Source organism: Trematomus bernacchii, unplaced genomic scaffold (assembly GCF_902827165.1).
Source record: "Trematomus bernacchii unplaced genomic scaffold, fTreBer1.1, whole genome shotgun sequence".
NCBI lineage: Eukaryota > Metazoa > Chordata > Actinopteri > Perciformes > Nototheniidae > Trematomus > Trematomus bernacchii.
The window spans coordinates 628236-651722 of record NW_022987645.1 but is presented as its reverse complement, the minus strand read 5'-3'; the positions used below and the strand labels follow the sequence as shown (position 1 = coordinate 651722).

The following is a 23487-nucleotide window of genomic DNA, read 5'->3' as shown; positions in this document are numbered from 1 at the left end:
ATGTGTGGGGGGGGCTCTGGGTCCTCCTGGTCCAGACTGGAGCTCCACTCCTGCTGCTCAGGGGGAACCTCTTCTTTAACCACCACCAGCTGCTGGACGTCTGCAGGAAACAGGAAACACACAGAGAGACGTTACAGAGAACAGCTGTTGTGTTCATTACGTCACCGCTCAAAGCCCCGTTTTGAACCCCTTGTTTGTATATTCCTAATTAATATCATAAATACCTATGGCTAATATATTTTTACATTTATGCACCAACAACTATCGCAGAGAAAGGTAAGTGTAATTATAATTGGAGTGGTTTGGTACCCCTACATGTGGATACAGCTTGGGACCCGGATTGCCTTTTGTGTTTTTAAGGCAGCTCTAAATAGAGATATGAATGATTTAGAAGAGTAACTAGAGCGGTCAGTCAAATGAAGTGCAGTCATGGCCTTACCCCCCATCGGTGAAACACGATAAGAAGTGCTGCTCGAGCGTTAACTTATAAAAATCCTTCAAACATTTGTATTTTCTATTCACAAGTTTTAACTTCTGATGTGAACCATGCCTCGCAAAAAAAAGATATCGGAAGACCTACGAGGAAGACATTTAGATTTCACCAAAAGTTAGGGATGCACCGATAGGAGTACGAGTACATGAGGACAGCATCGGCCTGATACCCGTTAATGGGATCGGTATCGTTGCATCCCTAATAAAACACAGAGGGTTACAAATTAATATCAAAGAGTTGAGATATTGATGAAGATGCAGGTTATGTATAATGGGTTACAGGGTTAACCCTTGGTTGTGCAGCCTGATGGCTACAGGCACAAAAGATTGTCCGAGAAGCTTAGTGCTGTGCCGAGGAGGGATGAGTCTGAGGCTCATGGGGGGGGGCGTCTCCTCTCCTCTCTGATGAGCTGCTGCTGAAGGGGGGGGGGGCATGCTGCAGGACTTCCGCCCCGTGTAGCGGGTGTCTGCAGGATCAGTAAATGAAATCCAACATTCAATGTTCTGGGGAGGACGTTGTTTACCCTGTCTGCACTGCTCCTTCAGTGACAGGCTGCTGCACCCCCGCTGTCTCACGGAGAGATACCGCAGGTCCTTCCTTCCTGCAGCGATCAGACTATGTGCTAACTGTGCAATATATACCTGGCTGCTAAATCCTAAGAACTTTAAAAAGAAAAACGTTAATACATTTGTATGCATGCTTCTCCGTAACATTAAGCTGCCTTTGGCTCTTTTCTATTGTAACGACGTACATTTCCCCTCTGGAAAGTATCCTGATTGATTTGACCTGGGGGCACAACAACACGTTGTACATGATAGGCTAAGGGGCGGGACATCTCTAAGTGGTCGACCAATCACAACAGAGCCGGCCAGCTTACCATTCAGAGCAGACTGGGCTCTTGTTTCAGACAGAGGGTGAAAAGAGGCAGTATGACAAAAATAAAGAGCTTTTTCAACATTAAAGCATGGAGACATGTCCCAGTGAAGAGAACATACTAATACCAACCTGAAAATGAACAGAAAATGTTATCCTTGTTGTTGTCCTCAGTCTCTGGTTGTAAATGTCTCTCTGGATCTGAGTTCCTGGCTGGTTCTGGTCCTCCACAGTCCTCTCCATCAGCTTCTGTTTCCATGTGTTCAGCTGAGCTGCTGGCTGGAGGCTCTGCCTCTCTGTTCTCCTCAGTTTGAGTTTGATGAAGCTGTGAGGACTGACGACCAACACACTTATGGCTTTTGACCAGATTACCCCGGATAAATCTTTTATCACAAACATTACAATGGAATGGTTTCTCTCCTGTGTGGATTCTCATGTGTCTATTTAAATCTCCTTTACGTGTTAAAGACTTCTCACAGACTGAGCATCTGAATGGTTTCCCTCCTGTGTGGATTTTCATGTGTGTCTGTAAATGTCCTTTCTGTGGAAAAGAATTGTCACAAACTGAGCAGCTGAATGGTTTCTCACCTGTGTGGATTTTCATGTGTGTCTTTAAATCTCCTTTACGTGTTAAAGACTTCTCACAAACTGAGCAGCTGAATGGTTTCTCTCCTGTGTGGATTCTCATGTGTGTCTTTAAATCTCCTTTACGTGTTAAAGACTTCTCACAAACTGAGCAGCTGAATGGTTTCTCTCCTGTGTGGATTCTCATGTGTCTCTTTAAATCTCCTTTATTTGTTAAAGACTTCTCACAGACTGAGCAGCTGAATGGTTTCTCTCCTGTGTGGATTCTCATGTGTCTATTTAAATTTCCTTTATGTGTTAAAGACTTCTCACAGACTGAGCAGCTGAATGGTTTCTCTCCTGTGTGGATTTTCATGTGTGTCTGTAAATTTCCTTTCTGTGTAAAAGAATTGTCACAAACTGAGCAGCTGAATGGTTTCCCTCCTGTGTGGATTTTCATGTGTCTATTTAAATTTGATTTCTGTGTAAAAGAATTGTTACAAACTGAGCAGCTGAATAGTTTCCCTCCTGTGTGGGTGCTCATGGGTCTATTCAGATGTATCTTGCTGCAATTTGCTTTCCCGCACTGTGAGCATCTAAAGCATTTCTCTCTAGCACTACGTCTTGAATCACTGACAGGGTCTTGTTTATTTTTCGCAGACTTTGAAGCTGGTTCTCTGGGTTCCTTCCAATCTCCACTGTCTTCAGTGTCAGGTTCAGAAGAGTCTCCAGGGTAGTCCTCAGTCTCAGGTTGTAAATGTCTCTCTGGATCTGAGTTCCTGGCTGGTTCTGGTCCTCCACAGTCCTCTCCATCAGCTTCTGTTTCCAGGTGTTCAGTTTGTCTTTGATGAAGCTGAGAGGACTGAGGTTTCTCTTTATCATCTTCACTCTTCACAGGGACAGGAGTGAATGTGGACTTGGTGATATCAGCCTCCTCCAGCCCTTGAAGCTGCTCTCCCTCCTGACTGCTCCAGAGTTCCTCCTGTTCCTCTTTAATGTGTGGGGGGGGCTCTGGGTCCTCCTGGTCCAGACTGGAGCTCCACTCCTGCTGCTCAGGGGGAACCTCTTCTTTAACCACCACCAGCTGCTGGACGTCTGCAGGAAACAGGAAACACATATTCAGAGAAACTGTAGAGTATAAGAATTTAAAATCTAACCACGAGTAACACTTCATTAACTTTGCAGCCCTTATCCATTCCTTATTTTAAAGCTCCCATGTCATGCTTTTCCGGTTATTACCCGTCCCCTTGTGTGTTATGAAGGTTTTTATGCATGTAAACGGTGTGCAGAGTCAAAACCCTCAAAGTACACCCTAGTTCCGGGTACCGCCTGATGTCATGCGGTACCCGGAACGAAATGGACCAATCCCGAAGAGCTATGGCCACACCAGCAGCGGCGTGTTCCTCCAGAGGTTCGAAGAACCGGCATTTCACAGACGAAAGCTTCCAAAACATTGCCCAGTTTGAGGCCGGATATGCACAGCTTGTTTGGACCGTTTGGAGCAGGGGAAGATTCGGGTACACAACCTGTGAGTTTGCATTGTTATTTGTGTATTTATCAAACAAGGTAGCTACCACGACTGTTTAAATGTGTAAACATGTTTCGGACTGCTAAGCCAGTGCTAACTGTGCTAACTAAGTTGCTAGAGTTTAAATATATCAACTACAATGTCAGCAGATGGCCTTACATGTTTGTCATGGCAGGAGAATGTCTGCAGTCACACACACGGAATACTCATACAGTATACTCCGGGTGATTTACCGTACATTGTGACAGTACATGTATAGCTAACGAGGCTAGCTATACATGCTAGCGGGAAACATTGTATGACCGAACGTAGCAGACTACCCGTAGAATAATGCAATTATAAACACGTTATTGCTAGCCTAATATGAACCACTAACTTTTGTTCATAGTAGTTTTATTACACTCCGTTCCTCCAAGCTAACGTTCATATCGTGTTAGCTACCAAGGTAAACAAAGCTAGGTTAGCATATTAGCAGGCAAGCTGTTCATTAGATATATCCACACTCCTACCACAACTACTACTAACGAATCTAAAACAACTAAGTTTCTCTAATATTTTGTGATTTGCATTTTATTTCGTCCAGACAGATCCTGCCGGACAATACATGACTGGACGACCACACTGAGGCATCGTCTCAAAAAGCCCCGGCTGCTATAGGCAAGATGCCGACAACAATATATGTATATTTACGTTCATTTTGTACATTTCTAAAAATAAAGTTTAATGGAAATACTTAGTAGGCCTATCCTTTCTTCCCTGAATTATTTGCACCTATAACATATCATTCATATATAGCAAACCATGATTTGATTTCTCATCAAACAGTAGTAGTTTATAACGGGTAAAAATAACTTACTCTTTGTTATGACCGGCTCGTAGGCCACAACGGAAAGACAAGGAGACATACACGAGTTTACAAAACCACGGCACATTTATTGTGGTAAATGCAGAGATAGGTGGTTGAGAGGATCGCAGAGTTAGTCTTCCTGCAGCCGCTTTGGAGAGAGACAGGGGCCGCAGTTTGACTCCGGGCAGCTGGGCTTAATAGCACCTCGGCTCCGGAGGTGTCCGTGATCGCGCTGATTAGCCTCTTCAGCTCCACCCCATCGTAAGACAAAGGCCCTGGGGCCGTCACACTCTTCTATAACAACAGTTAAAAATATATATGTATATAAAATATACGGCTGTACCGACGCCATGATCAGACTGATGTTCCGCTGAGAGCAGCCGGGAAAAGCACTGAGACATGGGCGCAGCCTCTCTGGTGGTTGACTAATCAGAACAGAGTGGCCGAGCTGACCAATCGGAGCACACTAGGCTCACAGGGAGGGGGGGGCAAGAGCTCCAACGAGTCGTTTAGTGGAGAAAGTGAATACTGCTGAATACACATGCTTGACAGAGATGCTGTATGCGAAACCAATGTGAGTTTGGAAAATTGCACAGTATAAATCTATTTTAGTATACCTCAACAATGTAATTATGATCAGTGGAAATGGCCAAGACATGGGCCCTTTAAATGCATGCCTATTGATTTGCTAAGTCCCGCCCACTCTGTGTTTCTGTTGGCTCGATTGTCTGTCAATTACACCTTTTTTCCAGATGCTCTGGAGAGCTTCAGGACAACAGGTGAGTTAGTACTGTAGCTGATCTAAATCATAGTAACAGTTCTTAGTTTGGACAGGGAGAGCGTGGGGGCGAAGTTTCTACTTTTCTGTTTGCAGATATGAGTTTCTACATGTAGGTTTGAGTAATTCATGCTAATGTTAGTTAGCAGGGTTAGCTCTGTATGTACTGGCTGCATGAGATGTTGGTCTGTTTTTAGTGATTGTTTTAGAAAGTTGGAGGGGGCTCCTATTAAGGCACTGCTAGCTGTGCCCTTCATTTAACACTTAGAAAATAGGAAGGAGTAGTACTGTTGAGGAACCGGTGACCTACGTTTGCATAGCATAACTACACCGTAGTTGTGTATATGATATGACAATATCACCAAGGGGGGTCCTGTGTGGGTGGAAGCTCATTCCCCAGCAGACCCAGTCCTCCAGAATTGTCCTAATCACAGAGTAAATGAGAAAAAAATTAATTGATCTAATTATACACAGGGTGGCAAAATTATGATTGCAAAATGTAACTCAGCATTACAGACAAAACCATATTTAAAATGACGTACTGTTTTAGTTTAAAAAAAGAAAAGAAAAGTGACAGTCACAGCTAGCATCCCTTTGACAGCACTCCAAAAACTTAAATCAAGCAAAAGTCTTCTGTCCATTTCTGATGGTCTTATTATTATGGGATAAGGATACATATTTCCTGGATTATTCGAACCACGCTCCGAAGCCTCGGCACAGTACTTAAAGGTAGGGTAGGTAAGAATGGAGAAACCAGCTCGAGTGCGCTAGAATTTGAAAGAACACAACCGAAAGAAATCTGCCCCTTCCTTCAGACTTCCTCACAGAGCCCCTCCTCCAACACAAACGAACGCGCACATGACCAATGAATTACCTACCCTACCTTTAACATCACTATAGATTATGTTCCAAACCACATCAAGCATTATTTCTGAAACAGTATGGAGCTCAAACGCTTTCTCTCTTGCGGGTTTAGCACAAGGTGAGTTCCTTTAATATCCGGCTTCTTCACACATACTCCCTCCAGTACAGCGTTAGCTCTCAGTGTTAGCGATGCTTGCTAATGTAATCAGACCATATTACTCCCAAAACACGTTGCGCATTATTCTGATACAGCGATGTTTCCGATAGGTTGGGGCGGAACGTTTATTCAGCGTTTACCACTAGAACAGTGCCATTGTATGCATTAGTATTGTCACGATACCAACATTTTTGTTTCGATACCAAGTCAAGAATTGCGATTTCTTAAAAAAGGGGAAACTGTCTTAAATGTCATTATTGTGCTTTATTTCAAACCTGGAAAAATGTTTCAGTCATAACACAAACCTTTGAACAATGAGAATAATAAATGAAATTAAAGCTGCAAGTAGCGTTGAGCGGGTCTTCGACGCTCCGCAGGCTGTTGTCTGCACGTCGAGGTGTGTGTGTAGGTGTCTCGAGGACTCGGCCGTTGGCAAACGTGGGAAGTTTCAGGCCGATCGGACAACGTACATGGGAGTTACAGCAGTATCATAAACATTGTGTTTGATGGCGAGTGATCTGTCGCCATGGCAACGGCATTTGATGACAACACATAATACACCTAGATATGTTGAGGGCTGCATCGGTATCAAACCTGTGAAGTTGTGTGCCGTTTGGAGCATGTTAACTGGAGTTACGAGAAAACCGTGTTTTACGGCGACCATTTTGTTACCATAGCAACGACATTTGACGAAATCTCAAAACTGACACATATATGTCTCGAGGGCTTGACGGTTAGCACACATGTGAAATTTGAACACTTTTTTACCATTTACACAGGAGTTATAGCAATATCGTGCTTAACGGCGAGGGATGCGTTGCCATGGCAACAGCTTTTGAGGAAAACTCACTATTGTCATATTGAGGTGTTGAGGGCCGGACCATTAACTGTCATCTGAAGTCTGGTGCAGTTTGGAACCTTTTCCATTGACTTAAGACAACTTCGTGTTTTTTGGCGAGGGATGCGTTGCCATGGTAACGGGATACGATGACATCCCAGAATTGGCGTAGAGCTGTTGAGGGCCGGACCATTAACTGTCATCTGAAGTCTGGTGCAGTTTGGAAGCTTTTCCATTGACTTACGACAACTTCGTGTTTTTTGGCGAGGGATGCGTTGCCATGGTAACGGCATATGATGACATCCCATAATTGTGGTAGAGCTGTTGAGGGCCAGACCATTAACTGTCATCTGAAGTCTGGTGCAGTTTGGACCATTTTCCATTGACTTAAGACAACATTGTGTTTTTTGGCGAGGGATGCGTTGCCATGGAAACGGCATATGATGACATCCCATAATTGGCGTAGAGCTGTTCAGCGCCGGACCATTAACTGTCATCTGAAGTCTGGTGCATTTTGGACCATTTTCCATTGACTTAAGACAACATTGTGTTTTACGGCTAGGGATATGTTGCCATGGAAACGGTATATGATGACATCCCATAATTGACATAGTGCTGTTGAGGGCCGGACTAGTAGCCACGATCTGAAGTCTGGTGCAGTTTGGACCATTTTCCATTGACTTAAGACAACATTGTGTTTTACGGCGAGTGATTCGTTGCCATGGAAACGGCATACGATGAGATCTCAGATTTCACGTAGAGCTGTTGAGGCATGGACCGGTGATATAAAAGTGAAGATTGGGGGACGATGGGACCGTGTCCATTGGAGTTACAGCGACACCGTGTTTTATGGCGAGGGATGCGTTGCCATGGTAACGCCATATTAAGTAACATAAAATTTGACATAGAGCTGTTCAGGGCCGCAGTGTTAACCATCATGTGAAGTTTGGAGGCGTTGTGAGCATGTCAGTTTGAGTTATGACATCATCGTATTCCATGGCGAGGGATGGGCCTAGCATTAAGCGAACGCGAACTTTGGCGCTAAATAACGGCTGCGCCGTGCGAAAGAAAAACACTTCCGTGATAACTTTGAATTGAGTCTGGAGATGCTACCCGACAAATTTCGAGTCGTACGGATAAAGTCCCTGGGAGAAGATAGATTTTGCGCGGAGGACGAAAAACTGATAAATCGCGTTTGACGCGTTTTTCGACGCCAAATTCAAAATGGCCGACTTCCTGTACGTTATTTTATACCCCTCCAAGAGGCTTTTTTGTTCGTCTCCGCACCCTAGATATGCGTAGCGAGTTTCGTTCGTTTACGTGAAAGTTAAAGTGGGGGGAGTTAACGCCCACGTCACTGTAGTCGCGTGGGCTACCTACAGTCATGATTTAGGCCACTTTTAATGGGCTTTTGCCTCAATTTTTCCCTGTTTTTTGTGGGTTTTGCATGGTTATAGCTCGCTTCGCGAGCGACTAAATTGATCGGAACGATATTGATTATGCGAGTTGCAGTCACGTGGGCGTAGCGCGGACTATCTGCCGTCACTATTTCCGAACCTTTTCTGTGCTTCTGCCGGTCGTTTTCTCTGTTTTTGGGTGTTTTTCGCAGGTTTATCGGTCGCTGCGCGACCGATTTCAATAGGGTCTTCGCCGACCTAGGTCTCAGACCCTAATTAATTAAAGCAATGGCATTCAAGGTAAAATGACAAGTGCTATGATATTAGGGTCATGCCGAGTCAGATCGCTATCTCTTTAAGAGAGAGAGAGAGAGGGGTGTGGCGTGTGTGTGTGTGTGTGTGTGTGTGTGTGTGTGTTTTGAGGCGAACGAAGCAGCAGCAAAATAGGTCTGTCGAGTGTCTTCAAAGTTAGATCTGTAAGAAAGACCTTAATAAATTCAACGGTCCCCAAAGAAGAGCTCGCCGTTCTGCCTTATTTCAAAGTGGGTTATTGAACCCGAAGTTTGTTGCTTCGGGCCTGGAAGACTGCAGAGAGTCATCCCCTGTTTTCCTCGACTACGGTCTGGGAGACATTTTCATAGGAGTTATACATTACATTAGGAGGTTACATTACTCTCTCTCTTCTCTTGATCGCCCTCTCTCTTCTCTTGATCACCCTCTCAATCTTCTATCGCCCTCTCTCTCTTCTCTTGCTCGCCCTCTCTCTCTTCTCTTGATCGCCCTCTCTCTCTTCTCTTGATCGCCCTCTCTCTCTTCTCTCTCTCTCTTGCTCGCCCTCTCTCTCTTCTCTTGATCGCCCTCTCTCTTCTCTTGATCGCCCTCTCCTCTTGATCGCCCTCTCTCTCTCTTCTCTTGATCGCCCTCTCTCTTCTCTGGATCACCTTCTTACTCTTCTATCACCCTCTCTCTCTCTTCTCTTGATCGCCCTCTCTCCTCTTGATTGCCCTCTCTCTCTTCTCTTGATCGCCCTCTCTCTCTTCTATCACCCTCTCACTCTTCTATCACCCTCTCTCTCTTCTCTTGATCGCCCTCTCTCTCTCCTCTTGATCGCCCTCTCTCTCTCCTCTTGATCGCCCTCTCTCTCTCCTTGATCACCCTCTCTCTCTCTTCTCTTGATCGCCCTCTCTCTCTTCTCTTGATCGCCCTCTCTCTCTCTTCTCTTGATCGTCCTCTCTCTCTTCTCTTGATCGCCCTCTCTCTCTTCTCTTGATCGCCCTCTCTCTCTCCTCTTGATCGCCCTCTCTTCTCTTGATCACCCTATCACTCTTCTATCACCCTCTCTCACTTCTCTTGATCGCCCTCTCTCTCTCCTCTTGATCGCCCTCTCTTCTCTTGATCACCCTATCACTCTTCTATCACCCTCTCTCACTTCTCTTGATGTGTCTGTGAGAGAGAGGGAGAGTGTGTGTGTGTGAGAGAGAGAGAGAGAGAGAGAGAGAATTGTTACAGCTCAAATGCATTGCAATGACTTCCATGTTAAAAAAAGACTTTAAAAAGCTGAATGTTTTAAAAAGTATAACATATTTTGAAAAAGTTGAAAGTTTCCCCATCATGTGCTGAAAAGGCTGAATAATTTGATATTTGAATGGTTCCTGCAGCTGAAATTAGGCTCAAGGAGTTAAATAAAGATATTAAATGTAAGTAGTAGTGAATGAATGTTTACAAACACCTGTGTGTGTGTAAACCCAGAGATGAAAGGTTACCATGGTGACCAACTGCAGCACTGAGTCCCATTAAGAATGCATTGAGGATTATATCTGACAATTTTGCCACCTGTTCAAAAACTATGGCTCCTATCAAAAAATTACCAGACCGTGAGCATCAGGGAATCCCAATGAACTGATATATGTTGTTTTTTTTGGTTTTGTGTGTAAAATGTGGAGATGCGAGCAGTTTGTCTAAAGTGTACTTCTCTCCGTTCTGAAGAAAGTTCCGGAAAGATTTAACATGGGAATCAATTGGGAGCTAGGTGGACTTTTTGTCTCTTCATGCCCTCAAGAGGCATTTTGATTAATATTTCTTCTTAATTTTTTTTTTCCAACCTAGGAGAGGTTTTCCTACGTTTTTCATGAAAAAATATGTCTGAGGAGTGTAGGGTTTGGGAATTATGGCAAGTTTAAAACATTATAAAACTATATAAAATAAAATATTTTTAAAAAGTTGAAGGTTTCCCATCGATTCCTGAACAGGCTGAATAGTTTGATATTTGAATGGTTTCTGTAGCTGAAAGTAAGCTGAAGTTATGGAGAGCCAAAGTATGGTTGAAATAATAATAATAATAATAATAATAATAATAATAATTTTAAGGGGAAGAATAAAGAATTGAAGTACTATAGTGGAATGCTGTGGCACAGCATTCGCACTAATAAGGGGAAGAATAAAGATTCGAAGAACTATAGTGGAATGCTGTAAACAGCATTTGCACTAATTAAGTAACCCAAAATGTTAAACAGTAAGAGTAGTAGTCATATTTCGTGAACCCTTTGAAGAGTACTGTCACCGGTGTGATCATTCTATAATACACACTTTAAGACCGGGGGAGAAATGCTAACGCTAGCATCTGCGATCTTTTGCACTTCATGCTATCTGCACAAATGGTTTACATTAAACATTAAAACGACCAGGCAGTTCAGAGAGAATCAAAGGAAGGCAGGCAGGCAGCTTTGCATGACATTCTTCTGGACGTGTTTCATTGTGGTGATAGTGAGGGTAGTCAATCGTTTTGTTGACAAGACAGTAGTGATGGCCATCTTGGTGACGTGTGTTGTTGTGCGAGTCTGCAAGACCAGAGATGTAGTTCATTGAGCGTTTCACACAAACAAATGTGTTACTTCACAGTTTTACGACACTTTTTTTTTTTTAACTTGCAAAATTATCTTTTAAATTGACAAACATCATATGTGTAATTCGTGGCACAATTCAAACGGGATCGAAAGATAATCTTTCTCTCTCCATTGACTTCAATACATAATTTTTCCGAAATAAGGTCCCATGAAGGTCCACCGGAAGGGGAGGGACTTCGCCTCTCTATACTGCATCGCTCCATATCAAATAAACCATATAATAAACAAATAAATAAAGTCGTGTTCACTGCAGCGATCTATTTCACACACAAAACTATGAAAACGTGGTGATATGCAGTGGCGTTTTCTCCTGGAGACCAAGGGAAGACAGGCTTCTCCTGTTTTTTCAGCCTTTGTTATCATTTTGATAATTAAAAATATATATTGTTGTCTGTGGTTGTTTTGGCCTTCAGGGCATACAAGAGGTGTAACATTATGTTAATACCAAAACTATATTGAAATATAGAGTCTAGCTTGAACAGCAATTAGGTAGCTGTAACATTACTGGGTTATTTGGTGATAACTAAGTAAAGTAACTTCAGACGCAGACGTCACGTAGCTTCTCAGACGAGAGGGGTGGCGACGAGTGTCACGTAACTTCTCTCGCGGCATAGTTCGCGGCATGGGAGACGAATATCAACACGATTGGCTGCTCAGTTAGTTCAGTCTTTGGCACTAATCACACCTCATAGTTCACCTTCCTACCATACGTGAATGTCTACGGGTGTTTCTCAATCGCGAGTACGCTTGCTTGGTAGCACATGTCTGCCGAGCATCTTGCTTCAGAAGCGAGTCAAGAATACTTCCTGACATTCGGAAAACAAAGAGAGGAACACGCTAGCAAGTGTGCAGGTGTGCGTCATATGAGAGGCCCCGCTTTACATCTTCCGCCACAGATTTGGGGAAATTGGTCCGTGCGCAAAGCATTGTGGGGATTTTAAGACTGCGAAGTCTACTCATGTGCACACTCGATATTTCTCCAAACGGAGTACGCCGGGCTCGGTAGATTTCCAAGTATACTGGAGATTGGAACAGTACTTCGGCGGCCCTCGATGACGTAGTATGCTTGAAATAGTGGCTCTGAAGCAGCTTTACTCGCGATTGAGAAACACCCTACGTCTCCGGTATAACAATAAACGTTGAATATAGCACGTCGTAGTCTGGAGTATTGATTGTACATACAGAACGAGAACAAAACACCCAATACTCACAATCAGTTATTAAAGTAAGTTAAACCCAATACTCACATTTATCCGTTATTAAAGTAAGTTAAACCCGATACTCACGTTTATCAGTTACTCCTCACGTGCTGCTTTCTCTCTGAGACCGGACCGACATTTTCTTTGTTTCCTCGTCACCGGCGCGCGATGCATCCTGGGATACGGTGGGCTGCGAGGAAGAGGACTCTTCAAATCCGGGAAAAGAAGAAGGCCGCTCTCCAACCCGCCCCTCCCCCCTCTCTTCTGTCTGTCCGCAGAATCAGAAGTCCTTTATTGGTCCCACAGAGGGACATTAACATGGGTACAGCAACAGTGGAGATAGATGCTGCTCCCAGACCGTAGTGGAGGAATACAGGGGAGGACTCTCTGCAGTCTTCCCGGACTGAAGCACCAGGCTTCGGCTTCAATAACCCACTCTGAAATGAGGCAGACAGGCAGGCTGTTCCTTGGGAGGCCGCTGTGTTTCCTCAGGACTTTGTTATACAGCTAACTGGAGACAGACTGATCACTGCTGCTACTCCCGCTCTCTTCCGGAGACACACTACGCTCGCTCACTCTCACTCTAGACATGCACGCGCCACTTGCACGCGCCACACCTCCCTCTCTCTTAAAGGGATAGGCGACCCCACTCTGCATGACCCTGCTATTTTAAGACAGATAGATAGATAGATAGATAGATAGATAGATAGATAGATAGATAGATAGATAGATGCATCACATTCATGAATTAGAGTGTTTGTATCAGACCTTCTTAGGTAGAGGCTGTTCAGTAGAGCTGATGTTACTCTAGCTATCCTGAAGGTGGCAGCAGAGGAGGATATATATTGTTTTAATCTCTCTAAATATTTATAGAAATAGAAATAAAGCAATGAAGTCATTAAATAAATAAAATAACAAATAAAATGATGTTGTTTCACATGGAAGTTGGTCACCAAGAAGAAAGGACACAGGGAAAATGCCATTTGAGGAGGGGGCTCGCCAACTATTTGATATTTAAAGGGGACCTATAATGCAAAATGCACTTTTGTACGTCTTTTATACATGAAATATATCTTCTTCTTCTCTCGGTTTTTTGGCGGATTGCAACTTTAAGGTGCATACCGCCACCTACTGTACTCGCCGTGAAGTTGTTTGCGGCCTGCCAGTAAACCCAAAGCAGAAGAAGAAGAAGTGACGTCAGCGGCTTCATTTGCCTAATCCACCCCCAGGAACTCATTTCGGTGTGAACGCGATCTGCTTTAGTTCATGAGAACTAAAAGAGTTCTCATGAACTAAAGTTCTCATGAACTATTGTGGGAAAAGTACTTGGTGTGAACGCGCCTATAGTAAACAAGTCTCTTCAATCAGGTGTATTTCCACAGGCCCTGAAAACTGCAATAATTAAACCGCTCCTAAAAAAGCATAACCTAGACGCAACCATAATGAATAACTACAGGCCAATATCAAACCTTCCCTTTTTAAGCAAATTGATTGAAAAAGCCGTTTTTCAACAGTTGAGTAATTTCATGTTTCTAACTGACGGTTTTGATGTGTTTCAGTCGGGCTTTCGACCTAACCACAGCACTGAGACTTCACTTGTTAAAGGGCCCATGTCATGCTTTTCCGGTTATTACCCGTCCCCTTGTGTGTTATGAAGGTTTTTATGCATGTGAACGGTGTGCAGAGTCAAAACCCTCAAAGTACACCCTGTAGCGAGTAAAACTCTAACACAGAAAATAACTCCCCAAAACGCCTCGTTGGAGATACGTCACTGCCCATTTGAGTCTTCCATTTAGTTCCGGGTACGGCATGATGTCATGCGGTACCCGGAACGAAATGGACCAATCCCGAAGAGCTATGGCCACACCCAGCGGCGCTGGCCGCACCCTCTGCCAGCCTAACATTTACTGTTGGAAGCTCTGGTTCAATTCACAATCGATCCAGTCATGCCACTGCCAAGGACCTGTTTCCTGAAATGTGAGGAGAAATCTGAGCTGTTTGTCCTACCGACGGAAGAACCACGACGAAGTCAGTGGTTGAAATTTCTTTTTAACACTGTTCCTTCAGAGGTTCGAAGAACGTTACTGTGTGCGCGGCATCTCACAGACGAAAGCTTCCAAAACATTGCCCAGTTTGAGGCCGGATATGCACAGCATTTGAAACTGAAGGACGATGCTATTCCTAGTTTGTTTGGACCGTTTGGAGCAGGGGAAGATTCAGGTACACAACCTGTAAATTTGTATTGTTATTTGTGTATTTATTAGGGCGTTAATAACGCGTTAACGCAAAAAAAAATTAACGCCACTAATTATTTTAACGCGATTAACGCATGTGTATTTTTTGTCCTCGGCCGCCGTAGTTTCAGAGCGCATCGAGTGTAAAATACCATCGACAAGCTGATGCTGACAGCCCCGCTCCTGCCGCCCGCTTGTGGCAGACCACACTTCCACGCTCACTGGCAGGCCCGGACTGGCCATCGGGAGGACCGGGAGGGAGTGTGTATGTGTGGCGCGACTCGCGCGAGCGAGGCACACCTTACGTGTTGTTGTTGTTAGCATCTGGTGCTAGCTAGCTGCGCTAACGGATATAAGGAGCTGTTTCAATGACATTTCGCCGACAACTGCGCCGAGCACTTGACTTTATGCAGGTAGCCAGACAGTGGGACATTGTACGAAAAGTCAGCACACTCAGCACGGATAGTACGCGCAACATGATTGCAGCGTCCAGGCAGCTCCCATTCGAGCATATATGCCTTGAGCTGCACATAGCCCCAACGAACCATCACAGTGTCTCCACACACACACACACACACACACACACACACACACACACACACACACACACACACACACACACACACACACACACACACACACACACACACACACACACACACACACAGTATTATTGTATGAGAGAGGTTCCAGGTTGAATTGAGGAGAATATTTGTAATGTTCAGGTTGTTGTGTTTAATATTCATGAGAATATTTGTCATTGTTCAAATGATAATATACAAACATATAAAGCATATTTGTCCACTCATATGTTGATAAGAGTATTAAAAACTTGAAAGATATCCCTCTATTTAGAACAGATAAAAAATGTGCGATTAATTTGCGATTAATCACGATTAACTATGGACAATCATGCGATTAATCGCGATTAAATATTTTAATCGACTGACAGCCCTAATATTTATCAAACAAGACTGTTTAAATGTGTAAACTTTGTCGGACTGCTAAGCCATTGACACAGTGCTAACTGTGCTAACTAAGTTGCTAGCGTTTCCATATATCAACTCTAATATCAGGAGATGGCCTTGCATACATGTATCTCATAGCAGGAGAATGTCTGCATTCACACACAAAATACTCATAGACAGTATACTCCGGGTGATTTGCCGTACGGTCAGTCGTGAAACGTAATTACATTATAGCTGGCGTAGCGTGTATGCTACCGAGCTAACCAACGGAGCTAGACATGGGTTTGCTCTGGATTTTTTTTTTGTTATGCCAGCTACAATGAATGTAACAAACTACCCGTATAAGATTGCAATTGTAAACACGTTCTTGCTAGTCTAATATGAATCACTAGCTTTTGTTCATAGTGGTTTTATTACACTAAACAAGCCCAGCTTACTGGGCTAACGACGTTGCTAGCGTTTAAATATATCAACTACAATGTCAGCAGATGGCCTTACATGTTTGTCATGGTAGGAGAATGTCTGCAGTCACACACGGGATACTCATACAGTATACTCCGGGTGATTTACCGTACATTGTGACCGTACATGTACATACTGCATGTATAGCTAACGAGGCTAGCTATACATGCTAGCGCAAAACAATGTATTCATGCCAGTTACAATGAATGACCGAACGTAGCAGACTACCCGTATAAGATTGCAATTATAAACACGTTATTGCTAGCCTAATATGAACCACTAGCTTTTGTTCATAGTAGTTTTATTACACTGCATTATAGTTGCCGTTCCTCCGAGCTAGCGTTCATATCGTGTTAGCTACCAAAGTAAACAAAGCTAGGTTAGCATATTAGCTGGCAAGCTTACTGTGTTCATTAGATAGATCCACACTCCTACCACAACTACTACTAACAAATCTAAAACAACTAAGTTTCTCTAATATTTTGTGATTTGCATTTGATTTCGTCCAGCCAGATCCTGCCGGACAATACATGACGGGGACGGGACTACTACTACTGATGCATCGTCCTAAAAAGCCCCGGCTGCGATAGGCAAGATGCCGACAACGGGGAGGAATGGATGATATACCGTGTATATATGTATATTTATGTTCATTTTGTACATTTCTAAAAATAAAGTTTAATGGAAATACTTAGTAGGCCTATCCTTTCTTCCCTGAATTATTTGCTCCTATAACATATCATTCATAAATAGCAAACCATGATTTGATTTCTCATCAAACAGTAGTAGTTTATTACAGGTAAAAATAACTTACTCTTTGTTATGACCGGCTCGTAGGTCACAACGGAAAGACAAGGAGACATTCACGAGTTTACAAAACCACGGCACATTTATTGTGGTGAATGCAGAGATAGGTGGTCGAGGGGAGAGGATCGCCGAGTTCGTCCTTCTGCAGCCGCTTTGGAGAGAGACAGGGGCCGCCGAATGACTCCGGGCAGCTGGGCTTAATAGCACCTCGGCTCCGGCCAGGTGTCCGTGATCGCGCTGATTAGCCTCTTCAGCTCCACCCCATCGTAAGACAAAGGCCCTGGGGCCGTCACACTCTTCGATAACAACAGTTGTAGGTACAGTTTTGTTAGTTAGCGTATAAAATATACGGCTGTACCGACGCCATTATAAGACTGATGTTCCGAGAGCGAGCCGAAAAAAGCACTGTTAGACATGGGCGGAGCCTCTCTGGTGGTGGACTAATCAGAACAGAGTGGCCGAGCTGACCAATCGGAGCACACTAGGCTCACAGGGAGGAGGGGGGCAAGAGCTCCAACGAGTCGTTTAGTGGAGAGAGTGAATACTGCTGAATACACATACTTTACAGAGATGCTGTATGCGAAACCAATGTGAGTTTGGAAAATTGCACAGTATAAATCTATTTTAGTATACCTCAACAATGGAATTATGATCAGTGGAAATGGCCATGACATGGGCCCTTTAAGGTCTTAAATGACATTAATTTAAACACAGACAGTGGCAGAATATCAGTGTTAGTATTATTAGATCTCAGCGCTGCCTTTGATACTGTTGACCACAACATATTGCTAGACCGTCTAGAAAACTGGGTGGGAGTTTCAGCAACAGCTCTAAACTGGTTTAGTTCCTACTTAAAGGACAGAACAAACTTTGTCTCAATAGGCAATTACAAATCAACCCTGATGAATATGTCATGCGGGGTTCCTCAAGGCTCCATTTTAGGATCTTTGCTTTTTAATATGTATATGCTACCTCTGGCTGAAATTATTAAAAAGAGCGATCTAAGCTATCACATCTATGCAGACGACACCCAGATTTATTTTAAAATTACACCGGGAGACTACTCTCCGATTAGAACACTGAGCAAGTGCATTGAGCACATCACTGACTGGATGACTTAGAACTTTCTCCAATTGAACAAACAAAAAACTGAGATCATTGTTTTTGAAGCAAAGAAGGACCGATTAAAAGTAATCACAGAGCTTCAGTCGGCAGACTATAAAGTAACTCACAAAGCAAGAAATCTGGGTCTAGTGTATGGACCTGAATTTTAACAGTCACATTACAACAGCTATTAGGTCTGCATACTACCACCTGAAGAATATATCAAGGATTAAAAAACTAATGTCGCAACAGGATTTAGAAAAACTTGTCCATGCTTTTATTTTCAGTAGACTCGACTACTGCAATAGTGTCTTCACAGGCCTCACTAAAACATCTATCAGAAAGCTGCAGCTGATTCAGAACGCTGCTGCTCGAGTTCTCACTGACACTAGAAAAGTAGATCACATCAGTCCGGTTCTGAGATCATTACACTGGCTTCCAGTCGACCAAAGAATTGATTTTAAAATACTACTGCTAGTTTTTAAATCACTAAATGGCTTAGGACCGAGGTATATAGACGACCTCCTCCATCACTATGAAGCATCCAGGAGTCTCAGGTCCTCTGGGTCGGGTCTGCTCTCTGTTCCGAGAATAACAACTAAACATGGAAAACTCTGTAGGTAAGTATATTGTTGATGTTTATATGCATATCGTTTTTTTTTATAATAGTTTGAACTTTAGTGCAATGCCTTGTTTATTACTTGTTTCTGCAGCTGCAACTAAATATATAGGTAAATCTAATCTCATCTAAATAAACCTTCAATAATAAAGAGCAGAAAGAATGAAACTTAAAAAGGCTAATATAGATTAAGACGGGTATAAAAAGCAAGAATACGAGTTACAATTCAGCGTTCGATATGAAAAAGTATTTTATTTCTGCTTCCACCCTGATTCAAAGGAGGTAAAAGGACTCAGTCTCAGGTTGTACATGTCTCTCTGGATCTGAGTTCCTGGCTGGTTCTGGTCCTCCACAGTCCTCTCCATCAGCTTCTGTTTCCAGGTGTTCAGTTTGTCTTTGATGAAGCTGAGAGGACTGAGGTTTCTCTTCATCATCTTCACTCTTCACAGGGACAGGAGTGAATGTGGACTTGGTGATATCAGCCTCCTCCAGCCCTTGAAGCTGCTCTCCCTCCTGACTGCTCCAGAGTTCCTCCTGCTCCTCTTTAATGTGTGGGGGGGGCTCTGGGTCCTCCTGGTCCAGACTGGAGCTCCACTCCTGCTGCTCAGGGGGAACCTCTTCTTTAACCACCACCAGCTGCTGGACGTCTGCAGGAAACAGGAAACACACACAGAGACGTTACAGAGAACAGCTGTTGTGTTCATTACGTCACCGCTCAAAGCCCCGTTTTGAACCCCTTGTTTGTATATTCCTAATTAATATCATAAATACCTATGGCTAATATCTTTTTACATTTATGCACCAACAACTATCGCAGAGAAAGGTAAGTGTAATTATAATTGGAGTGGTTTGGTACCCCTACATGTGGATACAGCTTGGGACCCGGATTGCCTTTTGTGTTTTTAAGGCAGCTCTAAATAGAGATATGAATGATTTAGAAGAGTAACTAGAGCGGTCAGTCAAATGAAGTGCAGTCATGGCCTTACCCCCCATCGGTGAAACACGATAAGAAGTGCTGCTCGAGCGTTAACTTATAAAAATCCTTCAAACATTTGTATTTTCTATTCACAAGTTTTAACTTCTGATGTGAACCATGCCTCGCAAAAAAAAGATATCGGAAGACCTACGAGGAAGACATTTAGATTTCACCAAAAGTTAGGGATGCACCGATAGGAGTACGAGTACATGAGGACAGCATCGGCCTGATACCCGTTAATGGGATCGGTATCGTTGCATCCCTAATAAAACACAGAGGGTTACAAATTAATATCAAAGAGTTGAGATATTGATGAAGATGCAGGTTATGTATAATGGGTTACAGGGTTAACCCTTGGTTGTGCAGCCTGATGGCTACAGGCACAAAAGATTGTCCGAGAAGCTTAGTGCTGTGCCGAGGAGGGATGAGTCTGAGGCTCATGGGGGGGGCGTCTCCTCTCCTCTCTGATGAGCTGCTGCTGAAGGGGGGGGGGGGGCATGCTGCAGGACTTCCGCCCCGTGTAGCGGGTGTCTGCAGGATCAGTAAATGAAATCCAACATTCAATGTTCTGGGGAGGACGTTGTTTACCCTGTCTGCACTGCTCCTTCAGCGACAGGCTGCTGCACCCCCGCTGTCTCACGGAGAGATACCGCAGGTCCTTCCTTCCTGCAGCGATCAGACTATGTGCTAACTGTGCAATATATACCTGGCTGCTAAATCCTCAAAACTTTAAAAAGAAAAACGTTAATACTTTTGTATGCATGCTTCTCCGTAACATTAAGCTGCCTTTGGCTCTTTTCTGTTGTAACGACGTACATTTCCCCTCTGGAAAGTATCCTGATTGATTTGACCTGGGGGCACAACAACACGTTGTATATGATAGGCTAAGGGGCGGGACATCTCTAAGTGGTCGACCAATCACAACAGAGCCGGCCAGCTTACCATTCAGAGCAGACTGGGCTCTGGTTTCAGACAGAGGGTGAAAAGAGGCAGTATGACAAAAATAAAGAGCTTTTTCAACCTTAAAGCATGGAGACATGTCCCAGTGAAGACAACATACTAATACCAACCTGAAAATGAACAGAATATGTCATCCTTGTTGTCCTCAGTCTCTTGTTGTAAATGTCTCTCTGGATCTGAGTTCCTGGCTGGTTCTGGTCCTCCACAGTCCTCTCCATCAGCTTCTGTTTCCAGGTGTTCAGCTGAGCTGCTGGCTGGAGGCTCTGCCTCTCTGTTCTCCTCAGTTTGATGAAGCTGTGAGGACTGACGACCAACACACTTATGGATTTTGACCAGATTACCCCGGATAAATCTTTTATCACAAACACTACAATGGAATGGTTTGTCTCCTGTGTGGATTTTCATGTGTCTCTTTAAATCTCCTTTCTGTGTAAAAGAATTGTTACAAACTGAGCAGCTGAATGGTTTCTCTCCTGTGTGGATTCTCATGTGTGTCTTTAAATCTCCTTTACGTGTTAAAGACTTCTCACAGACTGAGCAGCTGAATGGTTTCTCTCCTGTGTGGATTTTCATGTGTGTCTGTAAATTTCCTTTCTGTGTAAAAGAATTGTCACAGACTGAGCAGCTGAATGGTTTCCCTCCTGTGTGGATTCTCATGTGTTTCTGTAAACTTCCTTTCTGTGTAAAAGAATTGTCACAGACTGAGCAGCTGAATGGTTTCCCTCCTGTGTGGATTCTCATGTGTGTCTGTAAACTTCCTTTATGTGTAAAAGAATTGTTACAAACTGAGCAGCTGAATAGTTTCCCTCCTGTGTGGGTGCTCATGGGCCTATTCAGATGTATCTTGCTGCAATTTTCTTTCCCGCACTGTGAGCATCTAAAGCATTTATCTCTAGCACTACGTCTTGAATCACTGACAGGGTCTTGTTTATTTTTCGCAGACTTTGAAGCTGGTTCTCTGGGTTCCTTCCAATCTCCACTGTCTTCAGTGTCTTCAGAAGAGTCTCCAGGGTAGTCCTCAGTCTCAGGTTGTAAATGTCTCTCTGGATCTGAGTTCCTGGCTGGTTCTGGTCCTCCACAGTCCTCTCCATCAGCTTCTGTTTCGAGGTGTTCAGTTTGTCTTTGATGAAGCTGAGAGGACTGAGGTTTCTCTTCATCATCTTCACTCTTCACAGGGACAGGAGTGAATGTGGACTTGGTGATATCAGCCTCCTCCAGCCCTTGAAGCTGCTCTCCCTCCTGACTGATCCAGAGCTCCTCCTGCTCCTCTTTAATGTGTGGGGGGGGCTCTGGGTCCTCCTGGTCCAGACTGGAGCTCCACTCCTGCTGCTCAGGGGGAACCTCTTCTTTAACCACCACCAGCTGCTGGACGTCTGCAGGAAACAGGAAGCACATATTCAGAGAAACTGGAGAGTATAAGAATTTAAAATCTAACCACGAGTAACACTTCATTAACTTTGCAGCCCTTATCCATTCCTTATTTTAAATGCTTGCCTATTGATTTGCTAAGTCCCGCCCACTCTGTGTTTCTGTTGGCTCAATTGTCTGTCAATTACACCTTTTTTCCAGATGCTCTGGAGAGCTTCAGGACAACAGGTGAGTTAGTACTGTAGCTGATCTAAATCATAGTAACAGTGCTTAGTTTGGACAGGGAGAGCGTGGGGGCGAAGTTTCTACTTTTCTGTTTGCAGATATGAGTTTCTACATGTAGGTTTGAGTAATTCATGCTAATGTTAGTTAGCAGGGTTAGCTCTGTATGTACTGGCTGCATGAGATGTTGGTCTGTTTTTAGTGATTGTTTTAGAAAGTTGGAGGGGGCTCCTATTATGGCACTGCTAGCTGTGCCCTTCATTTAACACTTAGAAAATAGGCAGGAGTAGTACTGTTGAGGAACCGGTGACCTACGTTTGCATAGCATAACTACACCGTAGTTGTGTATATGATATGACAATATCACCAAGGGGGGTCCTGTGTGGGTGGAAGCTCATTCCCCAGCAGACCCAGTCCTCCAGAATTGTCCTAATCACAGAGTAAATGAGAAAAAAATTAATTGATCTAATTATACACAGGGTGGCAAAATTATGATTGCAAAATGTAACTCAGCATTACAGACAAAACCATATTTAAAATGACGTACGGTTTTAGTTTAAAAAATAAATAAGAAGTGACAGTCACAGCTAGCATCCCTTTGACAGCACTCCAAAAACTGAAATCAAGCAAAAGTCTTCTGTCCATTTCTGATGGTCTTATTATTATGGGATAAGGATACATATTTCCTGGATTATTCGAACCACGCTCCGAAGCCTCGGCGCAGTACTTAAAGGTAGGGTAGGTAAGAATGGAGAAACCAGCTCGAGTGCGCTAGAATTTGAAAGAACACAACCGAAAGAAATCTGCCCGTTCCTTCAGACTTCCTCACAGAGCCCCTCCTCCAACACAAACGAACGCGCACATGACCAATGAATTACCTACCCTACCTTTAACATCACTATAGATTATGTTCCAAACCACATCAAGCATTATTTCTGAAACAGTATGGAGCTCAAACGCTTTCTATCTTGCGGGTTTAGCACAAGGTGAGTTCCTTTAATATCCGGCTTCTTCACACATACTCCCTCCAGTACAGCGTTAGCTCTCAGTGTTAGCGATGCTTGCTAATGTAATCAGACCATATTACTCCCAAAACACGTTGCGCATTATTCTGATACAGCGATGTTTCTGATAGGTTGGGGCGGAACGTTTATTCAGTGTTTACCACTAGAACAGTGCCATTGTATGTATTAGTATTGTCACGATACCAACATTTTTGTTTCGATACCGATACCAAGTCAAGAATTGCGATTTCTTAAAAAAGGGGAAACTGTCTTAAAGCTCCCATGTCATGCTTTTCCGGTTATTACCCGTCCCCTTGTGTGT

At 43.6% G+C, this 23487-nt stretch overlaps 1 protein-coding gene and 1 long non-coding RNA gene across 2 annotated transcripts in view; both read right to left on the bottom strand.

Annotated features, from left to right (window-relative positions):
* The window catches only part of LOC117485346 (zinc finger protein 271-like), a 60136-nt gene that overhangs the window by 1122 nt on the left and 35527 nt on the right, over nt 1-23487 (bottom strand). Inside the window, exons 3-5 of the mRNA XM_034133858.1 lie at nt 20712-21947; nt 1499-2665; nt 32-100 (exon numbers count right to left, since the gene is read on the bottom strand). Coding sequence (XP_033989749.1) covers nt 32-100; nt 1499-2665; nt 20712-21947 — 2472 coding nt within the window. The remainder of the gene's footprint in view (nt 1-31; nt 101-1498; nt 2666-20711; nt 21948-23487) is intronic.
* Nucleotides 2987-12992, bottom strand: LOC117485377. The gene is made up of 3 exons (XR_004556222.1): nt 12529-12992; nt 5394-5507; nt 2987-3025 (listed from the first exon to the last, which is right to left on the bottom strand). It is a non-coding gene; the product is annotated as an uncharacterized LOC117485377 (long non-coding RNA).